At 35.9% G+C, this 18,695-nt stretch overlaps 1 protein-coding gene across 4 annotated transcripts in view; it reads left to right on the forward strand.

Annotated features, from left to right (window-relative positions):
- LOC101392552 (dystrophin) overlaps nucleotides 1-18,695 on the forward strand; it is a 760,070-nt gene that overhangs the window by 162,072 nt on the left and 579,303 nt on the right. For all 4 annotated transcript variants that reach the window (XM_004435057.3, XM_087426760.1, XM_087426761.1 and 1 more), the window contains exon 7: nucleotides 11,096-11,213. In XM_004435057.3, the coding sequence (XP_004435114.2) occupies nucleotides 11,096-11,213 (118 nt within the window). The remainder of the gene's footprint in view (nucleotides 1-11,095; nucleotides 11,214-18,695) is intronic.

Here is an 18,695-nt window from a genome sequence, read left to right on the forward strand (position 1 = left end):
TTAAATAAAAGGCTGCATGAGGTTAAATTAGAAATGTTTTGCATGTTTTCGTGATAGGAAATTTAATCAAAGAGAGGATAGATGAGGTTTTTCTTGGATTGCTGCAATTTAGTTTTCCAGTCCTCTCTTTGAAAGGACTTTGGATGCAATGGTGCAAGGTTAATATTTCTAAAATGCCACTTTCATTGTGGCATTCCAGTGTTCTAAAACTGTCAATGATTCCCCATTGCCTTCAACATAGTGTCCTTACTCATTCATCTGGTATTCAGAGCCCCAGCCCCCCTTCCCAACTTGATCACAGTCACCACAACTCTGCTCACTATGGAGCTGCCCTCCCTACTCTTTCCTGAGCGCTCGAGTGTATTCAGACCTCCACAGAGTTGTTTAAGCTCAATCCTTGTTCGGGAATCCTCTCTCGCTCATCATTAGGTCATTATCAGTCCTGTTCATCCTCCAAGTTACAGTTCAGGTAGCTGATCCTCTATGGAACTTTCCCTGAACATGCATATATTAAAATCCAGATTTTTCAGAATCTTGTTAGTGTAGAGTCTGCCATCTATAGACTGTTATATTTGTCATTTACTTATTGTCTTCTATTATTGGTTAACTGCATGTGTGAGTGTACATAGGTGGGCCTGAAGGTCATCTCCCCAGCTACATTGCAAGTTAATTGCAAGTTCACTGGGTTCATTGGGTGTGCTCTGTCATGCCATGCTCTATCACCCACAAGGCACATTCTCTACTGTAGTATATTGTGCATAGAATACTACCAGTAAATATTTCCTGCCCATTTGATTGATCAGTGCTCAGTTACTTGTCAGCTCTAGCCTCCTTTATCTGGGATTTCTACAGGCTTTGGACAACATCTTAAGGATGCAAAATCAGGATGTTCTGTACCAGGCAAAATATTATAAATAAGACCCTCAGATAGTTACATTTCACTGTACATGTCATGTAATTTAGCCTCCATTTTATTAATTTGGTTCACTTATAATTCAATTTGCTGTATAGGGTACTCTGATTAGATAAAAGAAAATTTATCTTGACCAGTTGAAGTTAGAATGGTTACAAAATGGTGTTATTCAAGATAGAACAAGAAATGAATAATGGAAAATTTGAGCAGGAATAATCCGAAAATATATATATTGTAAAATGACTTCAGTTTTCCCTTTCCTCTGAAATATTGTAGGGAGAAAAAATTGTATCACTTATTTTATTGGGTCGTGACATCAAAAGCCTGCCAATGTGATGCACGTGACAAAATCTAGTCTTAAAACGGCCCCAATTATCGTTTGTCACTGTGTTAAATTTACAGAACAATAGGGTTTCAAGAAATGTGAACAATGTAGAATAACTAATAGATCTAATGTTGAATGGCTAAAAATATCAGCGCCCTTTCTATCAGCTTAGAAATGTATTTTCAAATCATTATCAACAAATTGTAGCCTAAAATTCTTTCTTCTTGACTTTGAAATTATATTTCAAGATCCCGGATTTAGACCACGTTATTTACTTACTGGCTTGTGTAACTGAAAGGAGTTTTTGTTTTTGCATGTTAAGCGTTTTATTAAATGACAAGTGAATCAATCCTTTAAGTTTTCTGTGACAGAATAACTTGGAAATGATCATCATAATCTCTTTTTCAACAATGGGAAAGAATTTATATTAAAATAACGTAGTAATAGTAGATTGGCTTTGTATTATACCGTTACAAGATGGAAATAAAATTTGGGAAGCTTAAGATACGTTTTTTTAAGTTCTCAAGAATGCCAACAAATAAGAAGGATATTATTACAAAGAAATAGAGAAATAAATTTCACAGACTGCCTTATTGGTTTTTGAGAGTCATAAAAATTTCTTAAATAGCTATCATATTTTTGATTTTTAAAGTTAGCCAAATGATCAGTAATTTTTATAATACTGTTAAACACTGCTAGAAAAAGGGATGTGTGTTCTAGTAACTTCCACACCCTTCCATTATAATTATGTTTCTTGCATCACTGTTTCCCCTTATTGTGTCCAGTCAGTTGATCAATCAACACTTTTACTTACGGTTATCTGTTTACTACATTTCCGGGAAAGGACCAAGAACTGAGGAAGGTATTCCAGCCAGAAAGAATAAGGTGTACCAAGGGGTGGGATTACAAAAATCTTGATTCCTGTAGCTTCAGTTTTTCCAGTCATCATTGCTTCCCAGTTCCTCGTGATAAAATCCAAATACCTCAAACTGATTTTTAAAAAGCCAACCATAAACCGCTTCCACTGTGTCTATCTAAGTTGATCTGCCATTATTTCCGATGAATCCTAGACAACAGCGAGCCCAGCTGAGGCTTTATTTCATATCCATGCCTTTGTTCAAGCATTTCTTTCCCTTATAACGCCCTCCTTATGACCTAGCTGAGTGTTCCAAGGTTCAACTGCAGTGCTATCCCTTCTATGAAGTCTTTCCTGAGAACTCCCATATGTGGTGGTCACTCCCCTCACTGATTCGTTTTAGTGGTTGTTTCTATCTTTACCGTTCACTTTGGTACTTTTGCTGGATGCTTTCTCATATCCACCCTCTAACTTCCTGTTCTCCCCTGGGAGGCTGAACAATGTGGGTAGCAACAATGTGTGTGCTTGCTTGCCCAGTGCCTGGGTCCTTCTAATGGGAGACATGGCCAGAGCAGAGGGCAAGAAGAGGAGAGTGAGTCAGGAGATGGCTAGCTCCCTTTACTGACAGCCACAGCTCCTGTCAAGAGGTCCTCTCCCTGCAACTGCTTCTCAGATTCCGTTGACTGTACCCTCTGATTAGCCTTTCAGGCCTTGAGGAGGAAAGGCTCCCCATCCCGGTTTGAATGGATCATTTGTTTATTTCAGGAACTCTGACTGATTCAGTACTTAATTATTTAATTAGTTAAATAATTTCTTCTTTTGTGTTCCCATCACGTCCCTGTTCCATTTAATCACGCCTGTATTATAATTTTGCTATATTATAGCTATACTATATTATAGCATAGCATAAGTTCTTTGTAACTGTAATCATAGCATATCATAGCTCTTAAGTGTGTGGGCTCTGGGGCCAAATTGCCTGTGTTAGAAGTTCTGCCACTTATTAACATGTGATCCTGGACAAATTGCTTAACTCTTTCTTTCATTTTCCTTATCTGTAAAATGGGGATGATAATAGTACCTACCTCATAGAGTATTATGAGGATTAAATTGATTAATCTTTTTTATTTGAAACTTTTATAGTTCTTATGCAACAGGAAATGTTCCAAACATTTTACAAATATTAACCTATTCTCATAACAAACTTAAGAATTAAATACTCCTATTATCCTCATTTTACGGTGATGGAAATGAAGAAGAGAGCCATTTAGTAACTTACTAGTTAAGTACAAGTAAATGGCAGCCAGGATTCAAACCTAGTCAGCCTGACTCCAGAGTCCATTCTTTTAATCACTACTCTAAGATAGATTATTCTGGCACATAGTAAGTGCTCATAAACAACTATTGTTGTTGTTGTTAAAATTATTTCCCACCGCATTAGTTGTTTATGAGTCTTTATTTTTTGCTGGACTATGAGTTCCTTGAGGAAAGAGGCCAAGTTTTATTTCTGTATGTATATTAGCCAAGAGCTTGGCATATAGTTGCAGGTTAGTAAATGTTTGTGGAATTAATTATTAGTTGTTTCCCATGTATTTGCCAAGGCTACCTTACTCCTGGGAACAACTAATACTTAGCTAAAACTGAAAATGGAATTTGAGATCCTAGCAGCCATTATTGTTGCTCGAACCACAGGTTCCCCTTTTAATCCCCAATTCTTTCCTCAGATGATTCACCACTGTGTAGGTTTCCTGCTTCACTTCTCCTACACTCACAATGACTTTGTGGTTATTGCTCCTCCAATAACCATTAGTACTGATATGGTCTCATCTCAGATGACTGCCACCCATGCTGTTCTGCTTTTCCTGACCAGAAGAGATTTTTTTCCCCAAACATCTATTTTTAAGTTGATGATTGCTCCTTACAGAAATTTAGAATAAGTTCTCAGGAACTAAGAAAGAGGCATTTCACTCACATAATTTAATTCATGTTCAAATGTGTTCTTTCTTGTCATCAATTAACTAGTGCTTTAGCCAAGATACACAATTTTTATTCTCTGCTAACTTCAGAGTTGAGGTCAGGATCGGCTATATAATTTGTGGGGCCCAATGAAAAGTGAAAATGTAGGGCCTCTTGTTAAAAAAATGATAGAGAATTTCAAGATGGCAACAGCAGCACAGTAAACCAAGCATGGGGCCCTTCCAAGCGCAGAGCCCGGCGCAACTATACAATTTATACACCCAAGAAGATGGCCCCGATTGAGGTCTCTGCCTATCAGGGCACTTCTCACTCAGAGAGATTGGAATGTTTTTTGTCTTAACTTTGCTATCTTCCATAGTGTGAAAACTTGCCCAAAAGTTCCTTTTGCCATGTCTTCCAGGAAGCCTAGTGGTTGTCATATATGTAAAGAATTTCTGGTGGCTTGCTTTGATGTCCTAGTGTTCTTGAGCTACATGTGTAGAATGGAACCCCACTATTGCTGTCTAACCCATTTAAGTAGTTTTCTTTTCCTCCAGTTAAATTCTAGGCTCATTGAAAATAATTGTCATGCCCTTTAAAAAAAAATGTAGCAGTGGTTTTTCATAGAGCTAATTTAAAAATGCTAGTTTACTTGAATTGAATCTTAAGAGTTATATTAATAATGTCTAGTAATTGTGAGTTATACATCCAGGTGGTAATATCATGGATTCATCATGCTATGTGGATCAGAAAATTTGATGAGAGGTTTAAGGTCTAGAAGGACAAAAGTGGGTGTGTTAATTGGGGTCTGAGATTACATGTCCCAAGGCAAGATTAAAAAGGAAATGATATTAATAGAGGAATTATCTACGCGAAAGGAATAGGGAGAAAGACAGAGAAGGTGGGTGACCAATTAAACCAAGATGCAAGTCTGACCCCAAATGAAGGAAAAAGGAGGTTGGGTAGAAGCATCCCAGCGTGCAGTCTAAGTAAGGATCAGCAAAGCTATTGGGGAGTCATTGAGCCTGAATAAGCCAGAGGAACCCCATGTCTCCAAAGAAGTTTCTGCTTTAATATCTCCGCTACATTCTGTCATTGGTGGGGAGCAGTCTGTGGGAGGCTTGGCTTCTATTCAATGTAGTGATGGATTTCCAAATGCGGCAGCTGGGATCCTCAGTCAGTTAGGTCCCAGTTGCAAAAGGCTTGCACATTCTTGTGGCCACCACAGTAGGTATTAAAAGCAGTGGTATTTAAAGACCTGAAATCGTAAAACTACTAGAAGAAAATATAGGGGGAAAGCTTCTTGACATTGATCTGGGCGATGATTTTTTGAATATGATACCAAAATCACAGGCAACAAAAGCAAAAATAGACTAGTGAGATTGCATCAAACCACAAAGCTTCTGTAAAGCAAAGGACAAAATTAACATAGTGAAAGGCAGCCTATGGAATGGGAGAAAATATTTTCAAACCATATATCTAATAAGGGGTTAATATCCAAAATACATAAGTAATACAAACAACTCAATAGCAAAAATAACAGTAATAACCTGATCTAAAAATGAGCTAAGAACCTGAATAGACATTTCTCAAAAGAAGACATACAAATGACCAACAGGTATATGAAACAGTGCTGAACATCACTAATCGTCAGGGAGATGCATATCAAAACCACAGTGAGATCTCACCTCACACCTGTTAGAATGGCTATTATCAAAAATACAAGAGATTACAATTGTTGGTGAGAGTGTGGGGAAAAGGGAACCCTTGTACACTGTTGGTGAGAATGTAAGTTGGCACAGCCATCGTGGAAAACAGTATGGAGGTTCCTCGAAAAATTAAAAATAAAACTGCCATATGATCCAGCTATTCCACTTCTGGGTGTATATCAAAAGGAAATGAAATCAGTATCTCAAAGAGATATCTGCACCCCCATGTTCATTGCAACATTGTTTGCAATAGCCAAGACATGGAAACAACCTAAATGTTCATCAACAGATGAATGGATAAAGAAAATGTGGTATATGTGTGTATATACTTAAGAAGTTCAAAGAAAGACAAAGAACTGCTTCAGATTAAAGGAGACTAAAGAGATATGACAACTAAATGCAATGCATGAGCCTGGACCAGTAAATGAAAGACACTTAACAGGATAATTGTCATACTACGAATAAAGAGTGTGGATTAGATTATAGTACTAAAGCCATGTTAAATTTCCTGACTTTGAAATTGAGCTCAGGTTATGTAAGAGAAAGTCTTTGTTCTTAAGACATAAACACTAAAGTATTTAAGGGTAAAGGGCATGATATCTGCAAATTATTCTCAAGGGGTTCAAAAAACAATAGATATAATACTACATATAGAGATATTGTGTATACACATAGAGAATGATAAATGATAAAATATGGCAAAATGTTAACAATTGGTGAATCTGGGTGAAGGGTGCATGGGAGTTCTTTGACCATTCTTGCAAATTTTCTGTACGTTTGAAATTATATAAAAATAAAATGCTTTTTAACAAAGTATTTCTTGAATAAATGAAGGAAAAAAGGATAACCACAATTAGAAGGATTTTATGAAGAAGTTACCAATGGAAATGCTGGTGGGATATTCAGAGAAGAAGTAGGGAAGTTATGCCAAGCAGGAACATATCCAAGCCAGTTTAAAATGTGAAGGAGAAGTGAGGAAGTGGAGGACAATAAAGATGACTTTGGATTTGGCCAATCTATCTGGAGAGGCAGCCGAATGCAAAAATAGAAGCCAGAATTAAGATGCTCAGTGAGGCAGTTGAAAGCTAGACAGATGATTAGCATCCTCACAGGTAAAACTCAGTTACTAGAAAGGCTACAATTTAGCACCTACCTGACTTAAATGCTGATTTCCTTCCATACATAAAGGGGTTCTATAAACTATTTCACCTTGTCAATCTTTAATGCTAATTTTTTAAAGTTGTAAATTAAACAGTATAAGGTCTACATTTTTACATTATATGTAGTCTTAATTCATGTTTATTTCCTGAAAATGGCAACAACTGGAAAGCACTATGGGCCTTTGTTTTAAATATAACTATGTGAAGATTGTTGATTTTTGTAGAAAAATGTTAGAACTGTAAATAATTTGTTGTTTAAGTCTTTTCTTAGACGTATAAAACTAAACATTCAACTAAACATATAAAGTTTTCCATTGTATTATTTAGATTGAATTCCATTTTAACAAATACAATAACAAAGTGTAATTCTTTCTAAGAGCCTAAAATGACCTACTTATAGTATATATGGCTTCATTGTTTAACTCCCTTTTTCATAGAATTGCTATTTGTAACCACTTCCCTCAACCCTGGGGGGAGAGGGGTTTAGGAGGATCAATGACTTCTGATTTACTTTGTATTTGAAGACTTTTTTTTCCCTCCATCATTGCTCAGCTAGTGGAATCCATGATGAATTCTCATCTCCAAGGGGTAAGCTGTTTTTAGTGAAGCCCAGTAGCTGGCTTCTGACTCCTTAGAAATAGCATCGATTCCTTCCTTCTCTTGTGTTTGTTTCTTCTGGAATGATAGAATCCACGTAGATGTGCTCAATTATCATGCTTAGGTACTGTTAAGCATGTAATGATTTCAGTTTTGTTCACTTAAATTATACGTGTAATGAATATCTGGGCTCATATCAGAAATATAAATAAGCATAATTAGCATTCTACTTGTTTAGCATGACAAATACAGATCACTAAAGCTAGAATGAAGAAATTGAATGGTAGAAGAGGATTACAGGTCATATGAGGATGAAGATTAGAGCAGAAATACTATTTTTCAGAGAGAAGCATCAGGTAAGGGCACCAGATTGGAGGCAGAGAACAGAATTTCATAGATGGATATTTTGGAGGGGGGTGGTTTGAGTAATGATTAGATCTAAGGTGTTCTCTCATCTGTGAGTGGCTCAACGGAATAGAGATGAAGGTTATTGTATTTGAGAACTTATGGGTTTATAAAACTAAGTTGTCAGGTCAAAGAAATTATAATAGCAAATAAATAGAATGCATTCAAAAGAAAACCAAATGAAAAGAAAAAGACCTTTCCTCTCACTGCATGCGTGTGTTCTGTTCATTAGCAAGAAGGTCTCACTATTTTTATAATGCCTTAATGAAAAAAATACTTAAAGGTATGTCATATTCAAATCCTTCCCTTTATTTCTGGAAAGAAAATCAAAGGAGAAAATTCCCATTCTGCTCTACTGAGAAACCACTATTTAACGAGTATATTAGTGCCTGATAAATTCCATAGCAATATATATTATTACTTTACAGTTTCTTTTTTGAAATACACATTTGCATGTGTTGACCAAAGAGTGGAATAAATAGTTACGATTTTGTTTTGAAACACTAGAGAAATGCACACTTCTATTGCAGTTGTGAATCTCCTTAGATTTTTGAGGAGGCTGCTTCAAAGGATGTCATTAATAATCTTCTCAGGGGCTTACAAAGCATGTGTCTGTCAGCAGAATTAGAGAATCACCCAACTAGAGAACAGGTTTCACAATACCCTGAGACCTATTTTGTTCACTAGAGAGGAAAATGGCTTGTTTTAAGTCTAAATTGACATGCTTGCTAATTTCAGCAGTAAGAGCTGTTCATTGTGGTCAGGTTTAATTTAGAGCCTGGTAAGGTTCAGATTAAAGTTGGTCAAGTTATTGCTACAACATACATCTTAAACGAACTTTGTAATCCTAAAAGATGGAAAAAAGTATAGCCAATATTGAGTAACGTATCCACAAGTGAGAAGCAAAGAATAGCCTGGTTGTTTGGGGGTGAATTCATATTAAATCAAAGAAAACTAACCTGACAAAGATCATCTTTGTTATATAAAAATTTCCAAGTATCAAAAAACACAAATTATTTTTTCTTATTTTGATGAGGAAGATTGTCCCTGTGCTAACATCTGTGCCAGTCTTCCTCTATTTTGTATGTGAGACACCGCCACAGCATGGCTTGATGAGCAGTGTGTAGGTCCACACCTGGGATCCGAAACCATGAACCCCAGGCCACTGAGGTGGAACGCACAAACCCAACCACTATGCCACTGGACCAGCCCCCAAAAAACACAGATTTTAATTTAAATGACACAAACCATACCTAATTTATTTGTTCACTACTATAGCCATAGCACCTAGAACAGTACCTAGCATTTGATAAATAGTTATAAAATGAAAGAGTGAGTAAATGAAGGAATTTATGTACTTTGCCAGCTATGTGTATTTAGAGTTCTTTGTTAAATTTGAAGAGAAGGTTTGACTTTATCTGAGCTTTCTGGGTAAGTCTGTTTTTAAAAAATCTATTGAATATATTAAACATTTAAGAATCAGGAATTCTAAAGTACCTTTTCAACTTGCTGTGTCACGGATGACCAGAGTTTAACATTCTAACCCTGGAAAACATCTTATTTTGTAAAATCTATCTGCTACTCTATGGTTCCTCCATTAAAATTTGTTCAGTACTCTCCAACTGACTTATGCCACTTACTTCAATAGCTATCTTTGGCAATTTGTTCTATATTTCAAACACCCTTTTGTGTAAAGAAACCATAAAAGTTAGAAACCTGAAAATTGGATTTTTCTTCTGAGCAATCACAGCTTACAAATGCGGAAATTTTGTTAAAAGTTAGCCCCTCCAATTTTTCAGTACGGAGAGGGGGAAATGCTGACAATAGATGTGTAATGTTTGGATAAGTTCTTCCCGGTATTTTAATACTACCAAAAGCAATTGAGCTTAAATGACAAGGCCTATCTCCCTACCTTTTCACAAAAGAAACGCTACAGAATGATCAAAATTTGGCCTTTCGCAAAACAAGAATTCTTAGAAAATCAGCAGGAGTCAAAGGGCATAGTAGATAACTAAGTTTCATGAACATTACTATCTACCACATTTCTTCTCTTCATTTTCATCAGCCTCGTGTGGTAGTAGAAAGAGCATCAGATTTAAAACCATGAAAACTTCTGGCTTGTTTTTTTAGTGTGGTTATTAGGAGAATAAAACAAGAAAATGTGTGTTAAACATCTGTCTCATAGTAGTTATAAACTAATAATAAATATTCATTATACCTTTCCAAATTAAAATAAAATATATTCAGTTTTAGGATGAGAGCAAGGAAGAGATCTTATTTTTCTCAAATTTCTTTGCAAATATCACTGGAATTTTGGCCCTTTAGGGAGAGTAAGATGACAGAGACAATAGATGGACACTTGAGGGAGGGAGGAATTTCTTAACGATTAACATTGCTACCTATAAATTTAAAAAGTATGTTTATTGGCTTCATTCTATTTGGTACTTTTATCTAAAGCAGTATTAAAGTCAGTTGTAATACAGAATATGAATACTTTCTTCTAGTCTGATGCTTTCCAGACTTGCCTGATCATAAGAATTAAGTGGAGAATTTGTTAAAAATGCAGATTCCCAGCCCTCCTTGCTACTATTTCATTCATTCTTGGGTGAGGCAAAGGAGTCAGGTGATTCTTATTGGAGGCGACTTTGGGGAAAGACTGATTTAGCTCATCTACATCATCTTCTCATTTTATAGGTGAGGAATCTCAGGTACAAAGAAGTTAAATAAGTTATATCTCTTAAATCACTTCTGTGATTTTTCTGTTTCTAAAACACGCACCTTAATTTTGACACTGCACAGAATGAGATTACAAGTATAAGTAGCTATCTTTCTCTTAAATACATTACCATAATTCAAAATTATGTATCTTACTTGTGGTGCTCATGTATTGGTTTAAGTAAACCCTCGTACTCTGAAATGACTCTATCTAAGCTCTTAAATAGTGAAGGAGGTCTATTATCAAGATTTTCATTTGAAATATTTTTGGTATCTAAGAATGAAACACATTTCTTGTTAAATTGTTTTCTATAAAGCCTTGCACAGTAGAGATTTATATCCAGTAACATCTTTTTTACTTCTAAAAGTGCTTTGGTTGGTTTGAAAATTACACTTTATATTGCATAAAAGGGATGCACAATGCTGGAGAACCTCAATATTAATTTATATTTGTTCTTTCAGGCAACACTGCAGGATTTGGAACAGAGGCGCCCCCAGTTAGAAGAACTCATTACTGCTGCCCAGAATTTGAAAAACAAGACCAGCAATCAAGAGGCTAGAACAGTCATTACTGATCGAAGTAAGTCTTTTAACAGGCATGTGAAATTTAAGGCAAGATGTATGAAAAGTTTCAATAATGACTTAAGTTCATATTATCTCCACCGCATTTATAAAAACGGTGCAAAATAGTTGTAAATTATAACTATTGTACTAAGATTTTCAGTCCATAGTGTTATCTTTCAATAACTGAATGTAATTCTGTGGAATAAAGGAAATATAGTTTTTGTCAATTCAGGCTTATATAGTTGAAAAGCACGGAGTGGTGGGCGTGGTGAGCATGGTGTGGCAGAACATTTGCTCCTCGGTTGTCATCTATCTGGGCTGGCATCCATGGAGATGCCAATCTCTCCCTCATATCCTTGGTTGTTGGTCCAAGCAGGTGGTTGCTTTCTGGACGATCTTTCATTCCTGTTTGCAGTGGCACTTTCAGATCTGGACGTCTCTCTGCTACTTTGATGCCCTCGTATAATATCGAAAATCCTTGTACCATTCCTTATGCCATCCTGGGGTGGGCAGGAATGTTGGGAGGCTATTTAAGGCCCATCTGCCTAGACATTGCACATACTCTTTTCTTCTTTACACAGAGCAATTCAAGTGACTGTGCATGGGGTCGGGAAGAGGGGTAGAAGGAGGAGTAGGGGAAACTAGTCTCCATTTTGTTTCCCTGAGAGGCTCTCTTTAGGAATGAGGCCCAGGTCACCTCTGCTATAAGATTCTCTTGGATCTCCCCAGGTTTCCTCCCTTCCCTCCAGGAACATACATCGTATTGAACTTTCTTACTTACCCTCATTTCCCTTCCCACAACCAGAGGAATCTTGACCAGTGCAGGAGTGGAGAAAACCTTCCTTGAATCATCTTTTTTTCTTCTAGATCTTTTGTCTTATACCAGGCCTAGGCTTTTGAAACTCAAAACCCAAGAATCTATGTCTTCATAATTTACATTCTGCTGTGTCAACACCCTCCTAAGGAAGTGGAAGCAGAATGCCTGGCTGCCAGTATGTTGTGGGAGGGGAAAGAGTAACCAGAATAAAAGGTTAATATTTGAAAGATATCTTTAGTTATACTTGTATGTATTAGGTAAATACTTGGTGATAATAGCTGCTATTTATTGACTATTTCCTAGGTATCAGGTAGCATGTGTTGTGTATATGTGATGTATTGTATGTGGTGTGTGTGTGTGTGTGTGTGTGTAAAATCTTTACAAAATCCTGTGAACTAAATTTCATAATCTCCATTTTATAGATGAGGAAACAGTTTCTGAGAACAGTTAATCAAATTGCTCAAGCTTACAAAACAAGCAAAGAACAAAGCTTGGAATTTTCCAATGTCTTGTTCTGACTTGAAAGTCTGTGTTCCTTTTAGTTTGTTTACCACTTCCCATCTTGCTTTGTTGTTTTTGTTAATGACCTTAATTACTAAGACTAGGAATAAATACTTTTTCAGTCTGCAATTATGTATGCTTTGATTCATTTCCTAAAGACATTTCCTCTTTCAGTTGTAGTGATTGTTAATTAAAATAGACTTTTCTTGATTTTGAAATTTTAACTCTTTATTGTTGCTCAAACAACGTATTTAGGTATATGCTAATGTGTTAGTTGGGTAGCACTAGCCACTATAATAAGTAAGCTCCCAAATCTTGGTGGCTTACCACAGTAGAAGTTTACTTTTTGTTCCAATGTAATCCAAAATACGCAGACCTCTATGAAGTCATTCAGGGACCCAAGCCCCTTCCAACTTTTGTGTCCAGAGCATCAGATTCCTATGCATTTAATGGGCAGATGAGGAATGAGTATTGCTCATTGGAATTTATTACAAACGAGGCCTGGAAATGGTGTACATTAATTCTGTTCATAGTCTGTTGGCTAGAACTTGTCACGTGGCCACATCTAACTGCAAGGGAAGCTGGAAAATATTGTCCGGTATTTAGCCTAGGAAGAAGAGGAGCTAGTTTGGTAAGGAACTAGTCTGTCTCTTCTACAGCTAATTTGGACAGGAAGAATGCGCTTAAGTTCAATAGTTTTGTGTAAGTTATGAGATGTCATTTCTATAACCAGCAAGGAAAGAGCAAAATTGCCTTGTAATGGCCAACATAGGTAGCTGTTCAATTGATGTAGTAGAGTGTTCCTCCCTCAAGCTGGGACCATGAGGCTTCTCCACCAGGTTGCAACACATTGGCCCAAAAGAGTAAATCTTAGTGAGTGATTTACTCAGTATGAGACGGAATTCCCGTTACACAGTTAAGTGATCTGTTTCTTGCCTGAGAAATATGGAAATTTGGCAAAGATGTTTATGCAAATCTGAACATACTATATAGAAAGTCATTTGTTATTTTACTAATGAAAAATAACTTCTATTTTTTGCCCAAGAGGAAAATAACACTAATTTATTTTACAGTACCCATTCAACATTGTCTAAACATTTTCCATCATCCCTTGCCATCTTTTTTTGATGTTGTATTGACTTTTTCATGATGTAGATTAAAATTGAGTGACCAGAGGGCATGTTTGTATCTCTCTGCTAATATCTAGTGATTTGAATAGTTCTGCTTTTCTAAGCCTTTGTCTTTTAGGAATGAATACCTTTATGAATATTTGCAGCATAGTAGAAAGATTTTAATCCAAATGGTCCAGAAAAGCATTTTCTTAAAAGCAAGTATCTGTTGAGACACGTCGTGTTGCTTATTAAGAGCCTGAGCTGGAATCTTAGTTCCAAATATGCCTGGAGCCTCTAATGCTGGTACCAGGATAATTCTGACAAGATGTGTTTATCAAAACAATGTCCTTTGCAGCCCTGCTATGCTTCAGTTTATCTCTCCATTTGAAATCTATGAAATGGGATGGAAATTCAATACTTAGAAAGTTTCAATCGTGTTCAAAACAGAGTTTTTCTTAGTATAGGTTTGGTTTTCAGGGAATGGGCAGAGATAAAATACTTGCTCATAAAATTGTATTTTATTTTTTTGAAGATTTCAGTATTCCTTCCTTATTACCCTGAAACTTCTAGAAATACTTAAAAAGGGATCAGCTAAATAAATAAAAAGATTCAATCAGTGTATAATAGTATACTGAAAGTTTTTCCCTCCTTGGTAAATTGCAGTTCATAACTTTGAACACTTGGGGAAATCTATACATAGTTATTGTGTATAGATTCTATCAAGAGAAAAGTCCAGTAAAAAGCAATTCCTCTCTACTAGTAATATCTACTCTAAAATATCAAGTAATTGGGTCTGCAAAATACCAACATGTTTCACTGTGTAAAACTATTTCCATGGTATCTGTTGTTTTCAGGTGATTATATTGATAGAAATCGTGTGGTAATAATCTAGGTGAGAGAATAAATTTCATTCTAAGTGCATTCAAATGAGAAATTCTCCTTGCTGTTTCTGATATTCAAACTGCTCATTTTCCTTCAGTTTTGTAGTTGCTGAATGTGTCAACCATTCATGGTCATTTTCTTCTGCAAAAGGGCTAGATTAGGGGACCAAAAACAGATAAGAAGGATCTAAAATTGCTTCCTTGGAGTTTCTGAATTATGCAAAACTCTTGTTCATGTCCATTACTACTGCAAATCAGAATGCCATAATACCTCACATAGCAGTGGAGAGGATCTGGAAAGAAAGAACTGCTCACATTTATTGCTCTCTTTATTCTACAAATAATATTAGTGAACATGGCTCACCCAATATTTGTGTTTGAGAGCCTTGCTTCTGTAGCTTCTCCCTCCGTACCCCACACCATTACCATTTTAAAGATCTATAGCAATTGCACATACAGGTTTTAAGGGCAAGCTGCCTGGGCTGGCCACTTACTAGCTTTGTGACCCTGAGCAAACACTAATCTCAGTAAACTATCTGATCTCAGTTTCTCTTCTATAAAACAAGATTACTTGTATCTACCTAAAGGTTGGGAGAATTAGATGAGATCCTAGCTATAGTAAGAGCTCAGTGGATGTTAGCTCTTGTTAGTTTAATGACAATCTAAGTGGGTTGTTTGAATACTTAGTAGGAAAGCATTTAATAAGCTCTTTGGTAGCTATCTGGTTCTTCTACTATTAAAAAAAAAAAAAAAAAAGAGAGAGAGAGAGAGATTCAAAAGACCAAAAGGAGAAGGTTGCTTTGCGAAAGATGGAATAAGATATATAAATAGAATTAAACAAACATTTGGATAAGCCTTTATGTGAGTGATACTACAAAAAGCAAGACAATTCATGTAAGTTATTTCATTTTCAATATTTACTATAACCTTTGGAGGTAGGTATTATTATTCTCATTTTAGAGACAGAAAACTACAGCTCAGAGAGCCTAAGTAATGTGGCTGGCATCCTAGCAAAATGTCAAGTGAGGGACTAGGATTTAAACTCATGTCTATATGATTCTAAAGCCTGAGGCACATCAAATGGAAAGGGCTGGTTAGTTACAAAATAGGAAGGAATATTTATTTGAGAACTTAAAATATTAGGAGTAACCTGTTTATTATAATCTGGATATAATTTTTTGCTGTTCCCATTCATATTGTTATCTTCTATGCATTTGGGTGTCTAATTATAGGATTTTCTCTTACATGTGTTGGAAATGTACAGGATAATGGACCTCGGTAATCTACTAGCTGTGTAACCTTAACCAGGTGGATTCACTTCTCTAAGACATGATTCCCTCAACTGTCATGTGGAGCTAATAATAATACTTCAGCTGGTAGGCTGATTATGAAGATAAAATTACATCATGTTTCTAAAGTGAATACCTGACATATACTAGATGCTCGTTAAATGGTATATGCTATCATGGTGAGATGAATTTGGTACAGAAGAACTGGAGATGGGAGAATATGAAGGTGTAATATATGGCCTTCTATCAGCTAAACCAGGGGAGGAACTTCTGAAACAGAATGCTAAGTCTTAAGAGAGAGTTGTTTTTTGTTTTTAATAATTTTTTCAACGAAGACTTTTTTAAACCAGTCTGGAATTTTTTGAGAAGTTTGGTGACATCATATAAATTTTAAGGAAATGAATTTGTATCATATTGCTTAAAGAGCTGGTATACAGGGCTGTAGAAGGAGAATGTTCTGCTGTATGAGAATAAAAATACTCTTCACAAGATTTTTGAATTAACTGACAGTTTTATAGCAGCTTTGTCAAGCTATCATTCACTGCTGCAACCAAATGTATGATATCCTTCTTGGTGAAATAAAAAGACTTTGTTGTTCTCCATATTTTTATCAAATCTCTATTGCTAATGAAATGCCAGCCAATATCTTCCTCTCAGGTATTGTCTATTAGAGAGTTGCTTATTTTAGAAGAACTGAAATCAACCATATAAATTTCCTTCTTTTGACATCTAGCACCTGCTGTCAACCTGTTATAACTACAAGCAGCTCTGAGAATTTATATCTACCAGGATGCTGCTGGCAACCAAAGAGTTCAGTTCAGTTCAGTAAATATTTGAATGCTTAACTCTGTGCTAGTTAATATCAGAGGTGAGGGAGGGGATACACAAAGGAATAAGATTTAGCTTTTGTCTTATAAGAGCTCACAATCAAATGTGGGTATTTGGACAAGTATATTTGGCCAAGGCTGTCTAAGATAAGTACTTCAGGAGAGCAGTATTACAAAATACTGAGAGAAAGCAAGAGGAGGGGAGATGGGCTCTAAGTGAGAGGGTCCTGGAATGCTTCCAGGGGGAGGTTAAATTTGATCTGGTCATGAATAGGATTTTGAAATGCAGAAGGAGGCTGGAGACGGAAGCATATTTCAAGAAAGGATGACAGGAGAATACATAATTAGACTTAGGTTAGCAATAGTGTGACAGATGAATTTGCAGGAGTAGGAGTGTGTGTGTGTGTGTGTGTGTGTGTGTGTGTGTGTGTGTGTAGTGGAAGATAAGGGGGTAAATGGAGTCAGTGAGACCAGTTAGGAGGCAAGAGAGCCCACACTAGAGCAGTGGCAGATTTGGAAGGTACCTGGAATGGATGAGCTTGCACAGAGACAGGGAAAAGTGGACCTAGAGAAGAGCCTCAAGTTGGCTAAGAGTTAGCACCACCGCTCCCAGTGGCGACTTGCTGTACAACCAATCTAATAACATAAGTTGATTCTTGGTTCTTAGTGATATTTTGAATAAAATAAGGAAGTGTAGAAACCCTTTAGCTGAGAGTTAAAGATTGTTGTGTTTATGTAGATCAGGTTTCTAACTCAACCCTCAGTATACCAGGAAAAGTAGTCATTACCATTTGCCATGTAGGTCTAATGAACCCTTTTACTTTTTATTTTTTATATGTTTAAGTTATTTTTCAAATACTTTACAGAAAGAAGAAGAAAGAGATAGTGAAAAACAACTTTATTAGGAACTTTTTTTGAAGAAGATTGGCCCTGAGCTAATGTCTGTTGTCAATCTTCCTCTTTTTTTCTTTTTTCTTGCCAAAGTCCCCAGTACATAGTTGTATATCATAGTTGTAGGTCCTTTTAGTTCTTCTGTGTGGAATGCTGCCTCAGCATGGCTTGATGAGCGGTGTGTAGGTCTGCCACCAGGCCCGCCCCATAGAAATTTTAATAAGAATTTAAATGCAACAAACTTCTTTTTGTATCAAATAAATTTTTGGTGCACTAACACCACAAACATGTAGTGTCTCACATCATTTTAGCAAAACAGAATAGTTCAAGTTCTTCAAGCAAAATATGTGATGAAGGCCTTCCTGTTAAATGACTAGATTTAAAATACCATATTTCCTTTCTCTCCATAGAAATATATTGTTCACTCATCTGTTCTTATAGGTTATCATGATCTGAAGACACACAGTCTAAGATTTCACCTATATGATCAATTTCACCATGATCATTAGAGTCTAAAAGGATGATTTCTACCTCTTTGCATTTATCTTCTTTTATGTCTAATAATTGTGAAACATCTTGCTCTGGCAATTTTCTTGTCTTTGACATTTTGGGAGTAAAACGAAAAGTTGTAAATTTTCAACTGTGTTCAATGAACACTAAAAGCAGACTCCAAAGGTGGTGTCTCCAATCTTATTTTATATCTTCTTGAGAGAAGATGCAATATTTTGGGCAATGTAATAAGAAACCTAAAGGATGAAGATTTGTTTCACTATTATTTCATCCTTCTAAGCAATTCCGTCATTCTTCCATTTACTAATCATTTTAGCATACTTAAAAATAATTTATGAGTAATGATATAGCAAAATGTTTCCAAATATGGGAAAAATAAGATCACTAAGAGTACACAATGTATCTTAGACTTATACAAAGCTTCAGTGGACCCATATGATAATTGAAAAATAAAATATTTCTCTGTTCTTTCATAGATCTCTAAGAAAGAATAAAAGTCACAAAATAATTTTTACGAATAGTTAAAACTTCTCAAAAAAGAAACTCAGAAAATAAATTTGAGTGCAGTGGACCTTGATGGTATACCAAGGGTTAAACAAAACATTGCTTGCTCAATCCTACTACAAAAATAAGAATTTTAGTTCATATATTATTATTATTATTATTAATC

This window comes from Ceratotherium simum, chromosome X (assembly GCF_057802395.1).
Source record: "Ceratotherium simum simum isolate JZ-2026a chromosome X, ASM5780239v1, whole genome shotgun sequence".
Taxonomy (NCBI): Eukaryota; Metazoa; Chordata; class Mammalia; order Perissodactyla; family Rhinocerotidae; genus Ceratotherium; species Ceratotherium simum.